The following is a 14924-nucleotide window of genomic DNA, read 5'->3' as shown; positions in this document are numbered from 1 at the left end:
GTCAGCACTGTCAAAAGTAAAGCCTTGTTTTAGGAAATTCCTAATAATTTCCCTGGAATAAGTACATAATTTGGTATTATAATAGGGAAAACAGAGACAATGGCCCTAGACACTGTAGGAAATATTACAATAGTAAAAGGGCTGTATATTCGGTCTCAGTTCTGCTTGTTTGGTAAATTAAATCGCCAGGTATACAGTGAGCAAGTTTTACCCTTGTTTTTTTAGAATAATTTCAATGCTGTAGGATTGCAGACTGATACTAAAAGGAGCAAAGGACAACAAGTTAGCACTATTTAGAACAGGGGTTTCAAGTGAAGTATAGAATTTGCAGAGCCACATTAGCCAGCTTTGAATGGAGGATCCCGAGGCATTCCAAGGCCAGGGTGGAGATATAATCCCTCCATCTAGTCCTGGGTCTTCCCCACGTACTTCTCCCAGCTGGACGTGCCTGGAACAGCTCAATGGTGTTTTGGCCCCCACCGTTGACTTCAAGGCAGCGCTGCGACCGTCGACTTCAAGGAACCTAACCCTAACCTTAACCTTAACCTTCCCCTTGTGCCCGTGCCCCTCGCAGCACCCATTCTGGGCGCTGTGTTTTAACCCAAACCTAACCCTAACCCTTGCCTAACCCTAGTGCCTTCCATGCAGCTGCCTGGAAGATGACGTTGGGGGCTTAAAACACCAACCACCCCTGGAACACCTCCCTAGGGAGGCACCCAGGGGGCATCCTTAGTAGATGCCCAAACCATCTCAACTGGCTCCTTTCAACGCAAAGGAGCAGCGGCTCTACTCCGAGTTCCTCCCTTCCACCCTCCTGAGGAAACCCATTTTCCACTGGGGGTCGTACTGTCCTAATAAGAGTTGCAGGTCCTATGCTGAGACACTATTATAGATCCCACGTGCTTACCTACAGGCTACACAACGTCAAGCATAGGCTACTGTTAATGCAGGAACCAGCGGAGGGAAATGTCTTTGTCAATTAGGAGAATAGTGGAAATAGAGTGGCAGGTTTTCTAAGAAGAAATGGACCATACTGGATTGGAATGGAATGTACTGGATTTCTTCCCAAAGGTAAACTGGAAGCCAGTGTTCTTGGTGTGTTCACAACACCTTTCAGTACTCAAGGAATGTAATATTCGGCACCACTATTAGACTCATTTCCTTTTCCATCCTGACCAGAATACAGTTGAAAGCTGAGACATATTGTTGGAATTGCACATATTTTTCTTAGATGATATCTCAGACTCAAAACTGTTTTGTAAATAGATTGTTCATTGAGGCTTTAGTGCGTAACTTTTTGATATTCATAAATGGCCGTTACATTCAAGCCATTGCCAAATGAGTTGCTACAAAGCTAATTAAAGGCCCTGACACACCAACCCGATAATGGGCCGACAGTCTGGAGAGGTCGGTGACTCGAGTCTGTTCGGTGTGTTCCGTGCCGTCGTCCGTCGGTGGGCCATCGGCCTTCATTTTGGCCGATTTGACATGTTGAATCGGAGGGCGGGCAGTCGGACTCAATGACCAATCTGATTGGTGTAGTGCTAGCCCGGAAATAACGAGCGGGCTGACGAACGCCTCTCAAAATCTGACGAAAATCTTTTAAACAGACCCTTGTCGATCTGAAATGAAGACAGATTCAGCAACTGCATGGCCTATTTCTCGCTTAAAATGTTTTCAGAAACACGTTTCAGTGAACTATTTTTGTAAAATACGAGATCGTAATCCCAAAGAGATTGTCGGCTGGAGAAGCCAGACCCACGTGACGCATTCGTCATTTCGGGTTTCCATTTTTTGGGCGACAATACAAATTAGTGCCGCCTGCAGTTATGAAATACGCAGAACGTATGCTCAAGTTGGCGTCGCTTCGGTGTGTTCCAAGGCACTTTTTTTAGTCTGGTCAGTCCGACTGCCTTTTCTGCCGATGGTCGGCCGTCGGGTTGGTGTGTCAGGGCCTTAAGACTATCAGCTCCAGAAAACTCTCTCTGTATTTGTCAGTATCGCTATGTTCAGAAGATTGTGTCGTCCAGCGACTTTCCCCGTGCAGAAGCTCGACTGAAGATAATTACCTCTTCTGAAGAGTCCATCATGTTTTTTAGAGTTGAGCCGGATACTCGGCTGAAACAAGTATCCGGTACGGATAAAGCACTTTTGCCAAGTACGAGTATTATACGAGTAATACGAGTCAATATCTGTGCTCGGAGTGAATAAAAATCTTCATTGGGTAGCTGACTGTGTCTGCGTTCTGTGATAGGCTAGTCGTCACAGCGACCCTCCCCTACACACATACAGATTTATTGTGTTGCTGTGTGTGTCCCGCTCTGCTCACTCACACAGAACAACTCTCTCTCTCTCTGTCTCTCCCTCAGTCACTCAGGTTCGCGGGTCTTTTCCGTTAACGTTTAGGGTTTTTTCAGCTTCAGGTTTGTTTTTTACTTCGGTTTGTAGTACTTACTTATTAACCAGTAGAGTTCTGGTAAACGTGGGGTTTGTTCAGACGTGGTGCTTGGTAGAATGCGACTCGCGTTGCGTCTCTGCCTGTCGGAGATTTTTTTTCTTTTTTAAACCGTCAGCTGGCTCTAAACAGATCTGAAAAACAGCGTCGGACTATGTGATCCGTAGAACACATTCCACCCCGCCCCCCTCTCTCTCTTTCTCTCTCTCTCTCTGTCTCTCTGTTACTCACTCACAAACACTCACACACACAGACACACATACCTGGTGTGGAAATAAAATTAAAAAAAAAGAACCAAAAAAAAAAAAAGAAATCACACTGATCATAAAAAAATTAAAAGTTAAAAAAAGAAAGTTATGTTGAGTATGAAAACTCTTGTTCATTACATTTTACTTCATAATTGCAACCGCATGTGTTGTAGTCATTGTTCTTGTTCTGTATATAGTTTGTTTGTTATCGTAATCAAAACCATTGATCTGAAGCTCAATGCTGATGCTGTCATGTAAATAGTTTTCTAATCAGCAATAAATATAACAATTTCTGATCAACCCATATCAATTGCATGCTTAAAATAACATACCGGTTAAAGCCCCGCCCATTTCAAGACAAATCGACCCACTTCCGGGTTAAATCCCGCCCACTTCCAGGTTAGGCCCCGCCCAGTCCGAGTACAGATACAGATACAGATAATTCATATGGTTAACAGATACAGATACAGATACAGATAATGTTGTACTCGCTCATCCCTAATGTTTTTTAATCCTTTTTTAATCCTCTGAATAAATGCTCCAGAAAGAAAGTTCCCGTGTCTTGCTTCTCAACATCGCAACAAAACAAAAAGAGCCGCGGCAGTAGGGGAGAGCAGCAGTCAGTTGAAAAAGCTCAGACACAGAGAGAGGAGACGAGAGGACGGGGAAGCCTGTCTACAAACCAATCAATTATAAGTATCTGGAGACGCAGCTCACGTATGTGATGACAGCAGGACGTAGTTTTGTCACATATAGATCTTTAGTGCGCTTGCATAACTGCAGTGTGAAACCAAAACTTACCGGATTTGCAAAAACATGGGTCCGGACCTTGGTTCGGACTTTTAGGTGTGAAACCCCGCTAAGAAAGGGACACATGTGGAGGTGTTATTATTTATTGGTTATTATGCAATAGTTTTACTGCTCCAGCACACTTAACATCAAATTGAGATGTATGTGGCCCATGAACTAAAATGAGTTTGACAACCCTGGTTTAGATTATTCAGATGCATTATAACTGGTTCAACAGGTGGTGTTAAAGCCACTTATAGTGATGCTTATGTCACTTCAACTATAGGGGTTGTTATTTCTGATTCTCACAGTAATCACTAGATTTGGTCTAATAAAGTCATACTATTTTCAGAATCAGAATCAGAAAGGGTTTTATTGCCAAGTACGTTTTTTAACACATACAAGGAATTTGTTTTGGCGTTGTTGGTGCACGTCACACATTCTCTAGATGGAATGATGGTGTGATTTGACACTGCACATTCATAACACACTCACATTCTGAACTGCTGCTGTACACCCTGTCCTGTTAGATAAAGATAAAAAAAATGAAGATTAAAACAGGAAGCTTTAAAATAACACTTCTATACGCATCAACTTAAAAAAAATCTACACATATCAATTCCTTTCTTGAAAGTAATAAGGACCCTCTGGGACCTGTAAAATAGAGTGTTACCAAAAGAGATACCCCCTGTTGCAAAGTTGCTGATGAAACAAAGATATTTTAAAGACAGCTAACTCAATAATACTTTGACACGATGGAGCCTCTGTGGGCATATTTTCAATAATAACATGTGGGTGGTAACAGCACATATACTGTACATACAGTGAGTGTGTGTTGTGAAGTGGTGTGTGTTGTGTTATCGTTGAAAGGGCTCGCCGCGCAGTGATGAGGAGGCTCTGGAGGAGCAGACGAGGAAGCTAGGAGAGGAGCTGAGGGAAGTCAGAGAGCTGTACGAAGCTGAGCAGGACAAAACACGCAGCAATGAAGACAAGGTGCTGCAGCTGCACAATCAGGTACCGGCATCAGTAACATAACTGCACATGGGATCACGTGTGGCTGTATACATGCCATGTATGTGCGCATCAATTTAACATAAGAGATAAGGTGATACATAAATTGGTCAAAGTGTGAGCAGAAGGCAGACATCTTCACGCTGATGCCCAGACAGTTGATCACAGATCACATCCAGTCTTTCTTGGCTGAATAGCTTAAGCATTAAATTAAGGAGTGCTTATGTCTATGGCTGCAACTAATGACTATTTTAATTTTTCGATTAACCTGTCGATTATTTTCTTGATTAATAGATTAGTTGTTTGGTCTATTAAGTGTCAGAAAATGGTGGAAAATGTATTTAGAAGATGTATTAATTTTACTGTCATAGAGGAGTGAAGAAACTAGAAAATATTCACATTTAAAGCTTTTGTTTTCATAACAAAAATATCTCCAACCGATTAATTGAATCAAAATAGTTGGCGATTATTTTAATAGTTGACAACTAATCAATGAATCATTATCTTTGCTGCTCTACTTATTTATAGGAATAACATTTAGACAACATAGTGCCGCAGATGTAGGCCTCACCAGCAGTGGTGGAATGTAACTAAGTACATTTACTCAAGTACTGTACTTAAGTACTAATATTGAGTTACTTTGTCCTTTACTTGAATCTTTTCTTTTCATGCCACTGTCTACTTCTACTCCACTACATCTCAGAGAAAAATATAGTACTTTTTACTCCACTACATTAATCAGACAGCTTTAGTTACTGGTTACTTTACAAGTTAAGACTTTTGCACACAAAACACATGTAGTTTATAAAATACAATGTTGTATTAAAAATGAAACTAGCCAACAATATAACGGCCTACAAGTCCAGCTGAAATGATTAAACCATTAAACATAGAACTGTTTGTTTCCAGTTTCTAAAATGTGAGGATTTTTCTGCAATTACTTTTTTACTTTAAGTACATTTTCCTGACAATACTTACATACTTTTACTAAAATAACATTTTCAATGCAGGACTTTTACTTGTAACAGAGTATTTCTACAGTGTGGTATTAGTACTTTTACTAAAGTAAAGGATCTGAATACTTCTTCCACCACTGCTCACCAGTTTGTGTGCCACTGTGAATTTGATGTATGTTGTTTGTAAAGTAGCACATTGCTTCAACCTTGTCTTCTTTCTGCCAGGACAGCTCACTTTCTCTTGTGGGTTTAAAGTGCCATCTTACGTGATTTACACAGAGGAAGGAAGACACACACACACACACACACACACACACACACACACACACACACACACACCTCCTGGTGGACTGGATAACTGAACATCAGTCTCACACGAGTTCAGAGATTGGATGCAATCTTGAATTTATGAGGCCTGCGTCTCACACATCTGTGTCATTCTCCCATGTGACCTGCAGATGGCGCTGCTCTCTGTAGAGATGTGCTCTCTCCGGGAGGACAACGAGCGAATGAGGACAATGGCTGAAGTCCGAGAACCCAGCGAGCAGCTCCAGACTGCTATCAGAGACAGAGACGACGCCATAACCAAGTAGGATCACATCACATATGCACATAAGCAGATTCTCACAGGCAACTAAACTTTCTTCATCAATATAATGTCAAGTTTAAAGGATCATTCTCAACTTGGCTCTTGTGTTTATAGTTTGGCTATGTTCCTATTTGTAATATTAACATTGTACTCAATAAGTTCATTGCTGAGATCTGGGGATATGGTTACATCCCTTAAACGTTTGACGGGGCAAAAAACAAGAGGAATGAAGACTGACTCAGATGGGGTTTAATTTAAACAAACCTCTAGGTTAATCAAACTTATTTGGAAGAGGAAACAAAGGCAAAATGAAAATTAAATGATATATTATTACCTGAATTGTTGTTGTAAACATCCATCAAATTTTAAGATTGACATTCGATAACAGCGCTGCCTGGAAGGCACTAGGATTAGGCAATGGTTAGGGTTGGGTTAAAATGCAATGCTCAGGATGGGCGCTGCGAGGGGAAGATTAAAACTTTAAATAAAAGGTCACCTCCACACCTGCCCTGGTCTCTCTCCTAGACACATTACAACATAAATAATTAAAATAAATTACATATATATATAGATAGAGAGAGAGAGAGAGAGAGAGAGTTATGTAAATAAATAGCCCGGCGTCGTAATACAAAAGAAATTCTATCCCAATTAAAGACATATTATTTAACCTCAAAAATTAAAATAAAAACATTCTAAAATCCTAAAATACTGTCTGAATTACTTGCCCTTGAGGTTAAAAAAATATACACATACCATTAAAAATTAGTAATAAGTGCTGTGTTTAAAAGTAAGTAAAAAGTGCCACACAATAAATAACCATAAATAATTTAAAATACATCATAGAATAAAACCACAGTGTTAGTAAAATGCATAAAACCAATGGCATGTGTATTATCATGTGAAAATCTTAAGGCAAAGTAATTCAGTTTGTAATAATAATAATAAATATTAGCAATAAAGAAAGAAGCACAATCAAATTATTAACATATACAAATATAGATTAGGCAGAATAAAAGTTATGAAGGACAACCAATTGCAAGGCAAGGTATCTTTAAAATATTTATTAAAAAAACGTAAAAACGTATATAGGTAGGACCCCCTCTGCAGGTAGAAATTAACCCCCAAAAGGAAAGAATAATAAAATCTGAGAAGCATGCTATAAAAGACATAAATATGGAAATATTACAACAAATACAGTTATTATTAATCATAAATATGGATTAAAGCAATAAAAAAGTCATATAAAATAGAAAACGAAGGAAAAACAAGGAAAAGGAAATAAAGCATGCAGGGGGGTTAAAAGGTTGGGTATGATGCGCTATAGATAGGTGGTCCAGATAAAACCTAAGGAGAGAGGAAACCAGAGCAGTGGGAGGAAAGTATTTCTAAAAAGACCCTGTAAAACTTACCCGTAGGGTCTATGGTTTTTAAAAGATGGATCCACTTCCTCTCCACCGCCCGACGCTGAGCAGTGGTCCAGGCTCTGTTGCTCTCCAGGCCCATGCGCTGAACATTTTGAGAGCCATGGAGTTTAAAATGTGCATATAAAACAGTTGTGCCATTGCCCTTATTTAAAATATATTGGTGTTGCTTGATTCTTAAATATAGTGCATTTCTTGTCTCCCCCACATACAATTTGTGGCAGGCCCTGCAAACCACATTGATGGTTGTGTGCTGCAGGACCTGCCCCGGGTTAAAACCAACTCTGCTGTGGGGGTTATGGGGCTTGATGGTGTTTTAAGCCCCCAACGTCTCCTTCCAGGCAGCGTTGCGACCGTTGACTTCAAGGTCAAGACCTTGAAGTCAACGGTCACAGCTGGGGTTATGTGCCGGACAATTTCTTGGCTGGGAGCAGTGACTTCCTGGAGTCTTGTCGTCACCATGAAGTTGTAACCATGATGTGTTAATTAGCTGGCTTTAAGCCGCCTACACATGATCGGCGGTAAAACTGCAAGGTAGGGTGCAGAGCAGAGAGGCAAAGCGCAGTGCATGTATCATCATTGCTTCTGGAATTGGTTGCGCCTTGAAAGGTCAGCAGCAACGAGGTCAAAGAAATAATTTGAACTTTGAGTGCAGCGCATGGCGGCAATTCTGAGCGGTGCGTGACGCCAAGGGTAGCGCTCCGCCTAGTTGGGCGACACTGCTCTCCCCATAGGAAAACAATGGAACGGCCAGCACAAAGCGGTTTTACTGCGGATCATGTGTAGGCAGCTTCAGAGGTGCTGGTAGGTGGAATTTGTTACCATAAGGCTGGTCTATATCCTTGACGTTCCACATTGCTCCGGTGCCGCAGGAAATTCCGCTGGATGCATGTATTTTCGCTGATGTCCGTTTCCTTCCGCTTTCTTTGTGTTGGAATTTTAAACTCTGGTTGATTAATGAGGACTATAGTAACTGTTCCTCACATCTCTGCAGGGTAAATTGAGATAGCTAGCTAGACTATCTGTCCAATCTGAGTTTTCTCTCGCACGACTATTTTGCAGCGGCTACGTGCGGAGCTTAGCACCGCCCATGACGATTGTGATTGTTTTAAAGAAATGGCAATAAACCAGAGCACATTTTTCTCCCATCCAGGAATGCTATGTGGAGTAGCTAGACCCTCCTCTGCTCCGCAGCGTGTGGATGGTCTGGCAAAGCGAGACTACCATAAGGCTAGCTGTTTCCCCGTGCCTCCAATCTTTTTGCTCAGCTAAGCAAACTGGCTGCTGAATGTAGCCCTATGTTTACCAGTCTTCTTATCTAATGCGGGGTATACTCCATACAAAAATAAAGCCGATTTTGGGCCTGATTTCCCCCTCCTGACAATGGTCAGCAAAGCCCCGATTTTTGTATGGTTCTAAAGATTATCTTGCCAGATTTTCCTGTTGTATGTTAAAGGTGCTCTAAGCGATGTCACACATTTTTTAGGCTACAACATTTTTTCTCACATACAGCAAACATCTCCTCACTATCCGCTAGCTGCCTGTCCCCTGAACACACTGTAAAAAAAACTCTCTGTAGACACTCTGTAGACAGCCCAGGCTCCACAAACACCAACAAAAACAAACTGTGCCAACCTGCACCAAGAAACATAACAAACAGTGTTCCAGCGTTCCAGCCAATAACCGACAAGAAGGATTTGGGGGTGGAGGTTGGGGGGTTAGTGTGCGGAAGGGAGGGGGAGGGGACGGGATGAGGAGGAGGGAGGGGCGAGCTAGACTTTGTTTTGTTTGACAATACTTCGAACGTCAACAAGAAGTGACAGACAGAGCTAATGTCTACAGTGCAAACAGAGCATTAGTCAGCTCCATGGTTAGCTCACACTGTGTGGGGTCTCTTCCATTATCAACATCTCTTGTGGGCCAGGCCTAACTCTCTGCAAGAAATTGAATAAGCGTATTTACCAAAATGATGAACTCTTCCTTTAAAGAGTTATTTTACATTCATCACCATAGTAGGATGTCACTAGTTGCTCTGTTTGTATGTGTGTCCTGCAGGAAGAAAGCAGTGGAGATGGAGCTGGCCAAGTGTAAAATAGACATCATGTCTCTGAATAGCCAGCTCCTGGACGCCATCCAGCAGAAGCTCAACTTGTCGCAGCAGCTGGAGGCTTGGCAGGTGGGTCAAAGGTCACAAGCGATAATATTAGTAAAATCCCAATTGTCCTTTTGTAGCATTTTGAAACAACTATTTAAAGGTTATTACATAAATAAAGCTGTTCTGTAAATGTAGTTTTTGGATTCTTTTTGTTCATCCAATTTGAGATGAAATTAGTAAGCAGACTATTATATAATGTATATAAATGTAATGTAAATGAAATTACACTAACTACTAGAACAGTTTGTCCATTTTCCTTCCCTTCCCCGTAACTTGTGATTATTATTTTAACACTTATAGAATCTGTGCACATAAAGTACACTAAACCACTCCATTAACTTCAGAGGGTGCATGTTAGTTGCTTGTCTTTAATGAGTGTCCATAAGGAATCATATTACATATCGTCGCTGTTGGGTGAAAACGTATGTCCAAAATCGCCTTGTCACTGTTTTATTTTTTTATAATTTTTTGGGCATTTTAGCCTTTAATAGACAGGATAGCTATGGACAGGAAAGGGGGGAGAGAGAGAAGGGAAAGACATGCAGCAAATGGCCGCAGGTCGGACTCGAACCCTGAGCCACTGCATCGAGGACTGGGCCTCTGCATGTGGGTGCCTGCTCTACCAGGTGAGCTACCCTAGCGCCTGCCTTGTCACTGTTTAAATATTTGTAAAACCCACAGACAGATGTAAAGGGTGAACAATAACATAAAAAAAATACGGAGATACAAAGTTTCTGCCCAACAGCAACGATATGTATCCTGAGGACATTGTGTGTGTGTGTGTGTGTGTGTGTGTGTGTGTTCCCTCCCTCCCCTCCCTCATCTGTAACTAGCAGCTCTTTCCTCTCTCTTCTCCCTGCCCACAGTTTGCCTCCTCAGGGCTCTTTACTGTTTGGCTCTTGTGGTTTCTGATCTAGTGGCCTTTCTCAGCTTCCGTACCACCCTTTCTCCCCTGTGGTACCCCCCCCTCCTGCCTTAGAGGTGAGCCCGAGTCGCGCCATCTCGCCGTTTCACCCTGCACTAAACCCAACTATGCCATGCTGAGCCATTCCATGCCAAGGTTACCTGACTCAGGAGAGACGCCCATCCCAGCTCCTTTCTCTCTGAACCCATTCACCACCACAGAGAACCATCCAAACACACCTCTCTCTCTCTCTCGCTCTCTCTCTCTCTCTCTCTCTCTCTCTCTCTCTCTCTCTCGCTCTCGCTCTCTCTCTCCGCCTCTGTCTCCTCTCTCCATACACCTGTATTCCCTAAAGGGTTTTAGGAGATTGGTCCACTGGTCAGCTTACCTGTTGAGAGATGAGAGCACAGACACCAAAAACATGCCCGTATCTCCAATCCGTCCTAAACTAGGGTGGTGTTTAGTTATAGTAATGCTACTGCTAAGTGATAGTAGGTGGCATCCAAAGTAAAAAAAAAACATTAAAAAAGTGTGTTTTCATATTCGAAGTACACGTTTTTAGTCTCACATCACAATTGTTGCCAACCTGATTTACTGTAGCGACTTGTCATTGCCCCCTGGTGGCTTTATCTCTCAGGAGCTACTAACAACCATTCATTGAATAAGTCAAAGTATTTTGTCCAACAGGATAGGAAAGCGGAAAAAAAGATTTCTGCAACACAAAATTGTGTGTGTTTTTTGTGGTGGACTTTGCTCTAATGCTTGCATTTTCTTGTGAATTACTGAATATTTTTTACCTCCTTAGGCCTCTATAAGCTATTCAAATAAATTAATTGGTTTGTGCTCATGTAATTGAATTATTTGGAGGTTTGATCCCCGGCTCCTCCTGCCCACATGTCCACATTGAACACTGATGGTCAGGCTAGCACCTTGCATGGTAGCTCGCTGTCATCGGTGTGTGTGTGTGTGTGTGTGTGTGTGTGTGTGAGTGAGAGAGAGTTTAAATGGGTGAATGAGAAGCAAATTTTAAAGTGCTTTGGCACAGTATAAAGTAACGTTCTAAATAAAGTTCTTAGATATCCATTGTTTAAGTTTTGTGCTTCTTCTTTGCACATATTCCTAAATAAAGGTTTTTAATCAAATTATCACACTGCAAATCTGAGGCCAGGCAGTTTTAAGTAAACAAGAAATGATCTACCAGGGACGAAAGGTGATTGTGGTGTCGCTAATCAATACCTAACAGGCAACTTGATCAATGATTCCGATCTCCCTAGAACTTCCTGTACCACCCCACCTGTGTAACATTTCTCTCCTGTCTTTCTCTCATCCACGTCTGTGCCCATGGCTTTAGGATGATATGCACAGAGTGATTGACCAGCAGTTGATGGACAAGTACCAGGACGAGTGGCGCTCGGCCCCTAACTCCCTGCCAGGGTCGTCCAGGGCCCATGGCGGTCAGTCCTCCAGACGAGCTCATCGCATCTCCGACCGGGACAAGAGACTTTTCTCTTTTTTCAAAAAGAACTGAGCCTCATTGGAGCACAGCAGACAGAAAGAGACAGACGAGGCCAGGGACAAGGAGGGAGTGACATCACAGTATCGGTGTAACAACACAGCCAAAGACGGGCAGTGGCACACACTGAGGTTTGGATGGGGGGGGGGGGTCATTTTGCACTTTATCTGTCCCATTACTCTTCTCTTTGCTGATTAATTGGTGACTGCTGACAATGAGAGACTGACTAAAAATAGGACTTCCCCAGAGGCTTTGGCTTCAGCCCCTCTCATAGAAAGCTATCGGTCTTACAGAACATGAACAGGGTCACAAAGTTTACCTCCAAAGAGGAAGGTTTCCTTGTAGTGCCTACAACCATCTCTACTAGCCCACTGCCAACTCTGTAGAGGGGGAACACTATGTACAAACTGTTACTGTATGCATCCCAGTTATCAGGCCAAGCAGTCTGGGGAACGACAGGTGGATGTGTGGGACATTGCAGGATTGTAGGAAAAGGTGTAGATAGCAGGACAGAGCTGTACATCAGAATATGATGATGCAGCCAGCCCACATGAGATCTCTCAGGTTTATTCATTTGTTCAGGGGATGTTCACAACATGAAGCAACAGAGCTTGATGCATCAGTACCATAGTGTGCTCTATATCTGACAAAACAAATGACAAAAAGAGTGCTTATTTTGTTATTGACAGCAGTGCAGGTGAGCATATTGCCCCAGGCCCAAACTTCCAATCAAAGTGAGATAAAAAAAAAACTTTAAAGGGTTACATAAATGATTACATTTTCAAGTTTGGGGACTTGCAATAGATATATTAAAGCTGCATTTATCAATATTTTTATATAAACAATGTGTAGTGTGAAAAGAGCCATTCATAGTCAAACCAACCAGTGAATTATCACCCAACTCTGCAGTTTCCCCTCAGCTCTACGGAGTGTTTTAACCTTTTTTTAGCTGATTGTTTTGGTTTTACGACCCTTTTGGTTTCCCCCTTTTTGTTGGCAGCAGACAGCTGTTTTCAGCAAAAAGCTCTAATAAACTGATTGCACTCTACCTGCTCAGCACCAAACCGCCTCAGACACAGTGGACATCCAGCTGGTGAACATAGAGGAACATTTAGCAGCTAAAAAGGCAGAGATTGGATAGAGACCAAAACAGCCACAGTAGAAGAAGAGTAAATATTGGCCTTAGAACGTGGTGGGTGGCAAGAAACACGACTCCCAATTATTGCTAAGGTTACACCGTGCCTGCTGGATGTGTGAACAACTGGTGGCTAACATTTGCTAAACAACTTTAAAAAGGGGATTATATGCATATGTCTTTGCAGCTAGTTCCTTAAGCCTAAAAAATAATCAATTTGTGCAGCTTTAATGAATGAATGAATGAATGAATGTTAAAATTCAAAGCAGCAGAAGCAGAGACTTTTAGTCCCTAATATGGAATCCCAAAACACTGGATCCTACCTTTACCACAATGCAACCAATACTCTTTTTTTTCATCAGACCATTTCTGCCTGGTAAAAAAGATCAGTTTTGTAAACAGATGTTCTGTTATGAATTTCTAGTTTTTTTCTTTTCTTTTTTCTCTAGTCTGAGTTGCGATGACCCTGATGACATCATCAGGGGAAATTTTCTCAGACTTAACTAAGCTCTCTCAGAGCCACAAGACAATTGAAAACCTGTTTATTCTGGTTATGCTGAGAAATATTCCAATGACTAGTAAACTGACTTTTATGAGTAAAAATCCCCTTTAACGTTTTTTTCTGTTGCACGACTAAAACAACTTTTGAACGTACAACGTTCCACCAAAACAAGTTCCTTCCCGAGGCTATTTTGCAGAGGCTCCGTCTGGTGCTTAGCACCACCTAAGACGACTGTGATTGGTTTAAAGAAATGCCAATAAACCAGAGCACGTTTCTCTCCCATTGCATGAGGGTCTGGCAATGTGAGACTTCCCCAAAAGTAATGACACATATCACCATGGTACCATTTAGTACCATTAGTTTTATGTTTCATACTGAGGTAAAACGGGATCAAGCTTGAGCAGGGAAAGAGGATTCTTAAATTGAGTGAGTGTTTAAAAACCAGCACTTTTTAGTTGGGCCTGTGGGTCTGTGGTGAACTCTATGAAGCCTTAATGCTCATCTCCAACATCTGAATAAACCTTTGGGTGACTCAAGATAGTGATATCGTATGTCTGGGTGGTATCATTTTATCCACACTTCGCGTTATATTTTACATTTAAAATATATATAATTTTTTTCAAAAAAGAAAAGAAAAAGGCGCTGTCCAACATTGTCCTTGTGATGTCAATCATCTTCCTAGCTGACCAAATTTTCTAAATGTTTACATCAGCTTAAGGGAGGAACTATGTAGAATGCCAATCAGCCCACCTCAACAATAACCTGTTGAATTGTCATTAGAACAGAAACTCCACTAAACCTTCTCTGCAGCAGTCCACACGGGAGCTGCTTTGGTTCAACACTAATAGAAAAGGTCTACCTCCATTCTCATTGCTTCAACACTTCACGGGCACTCTGTTTTCCTAGCTGCCGAGCTTCCGTTATAGGTGCCATTATCTGTGACACCATTAGTAATACAGTATGTGTTGCCCTGACATCTGCGATCATGGATGACTTACCGTGTGGCACAGTGATGTCTCATGTCTGTCTGTGTTTGAACTCACGTCTAATGCAGCTGTGCAAACCTATGCAGATGTCTTCTTGTCATCTCAGCTGGTTGTTGGGAAGGATCAACCCAAAGAGTGATTTTTTTTTATATATATATATATATATATATATATATATATATATATATATATATATATATATATATATATATATATATAAAAAACGTCAAATAGGTTTGGATGAAATAGTTATATTTATA

The 14924-nt window shown here is 41.6% G+C and overlaps 1 protein-coding gene and 1 long non-coding RNA gene across 4 annotated transcripts in view; one reads left to right on the top strand and one right to left on the bottom strand.

Moving 5' to 3' along the window:
- bicdl1 (BICD family like cargo adaptor 1) overlaps positions 1–13549 on the top strand; it is a 31622-nt gene extending 18073 nt beyond the window's left edge. The window contains exons 8-12 of one of the 3 annotated variants that reach the window (XR_004105401.2): positions 4363–4506; positions 5918–6048; positions 9525–9645; positions 10491–10605; positions 11880–13549. Coding sequence is in view for 2 of the 3 variants with exons in the window: in XM_031302226.2 (XP_031158086.1) it covers positions 4363–4506; positions 5918–6048; positions 9525–9645; positions 11880–12056 (573 nt within the window). In the remaining variant the exon portion in view is untranslated. The remainder of the gene's footprint in view (positions 1–4362; positions 4507–5917; positions 6049–9524; positions 9646–10490; positions 10606–11879) is intronic. The other 2 variants (XM_031302226.2, XM_031302227.2) reach the window with 2 other exon arrangements.
- On the bottom strand, positions 549–6268 carry LOC116051676. Its single transcript, XR_004105402.1, has 3 exons — positions 6256–6268; positions 3997–4001; positions 549–648 (listed from the first exon to the last, which is right to left on the bottom strand). It is a non-coding gene; the product is annotated as an uncharacterized LOC116051676 (long non-coding RNA).
- Positions 13550–14924: the final 1375 nt, after the last annotated feature.

Source organism: Sander lucioperca, chromosome 2 (genome assembly GCF_008315115.2).
Source record: "Sander lucioperca isolate FBNREF2018 chromosome 2, SLUC_FBN_1.2, whole genome shotgun sequence".
Taxonomy (NCBI): domain Eukaryota; kingdom Metazoa; phylum Chordata; class Actinopteri; order Perciformes; family Percidae; genus Sander; species Sander lucioperca.
This window is presented reverse-complemented; position numbering and strand designations above follow the sequence as displayed.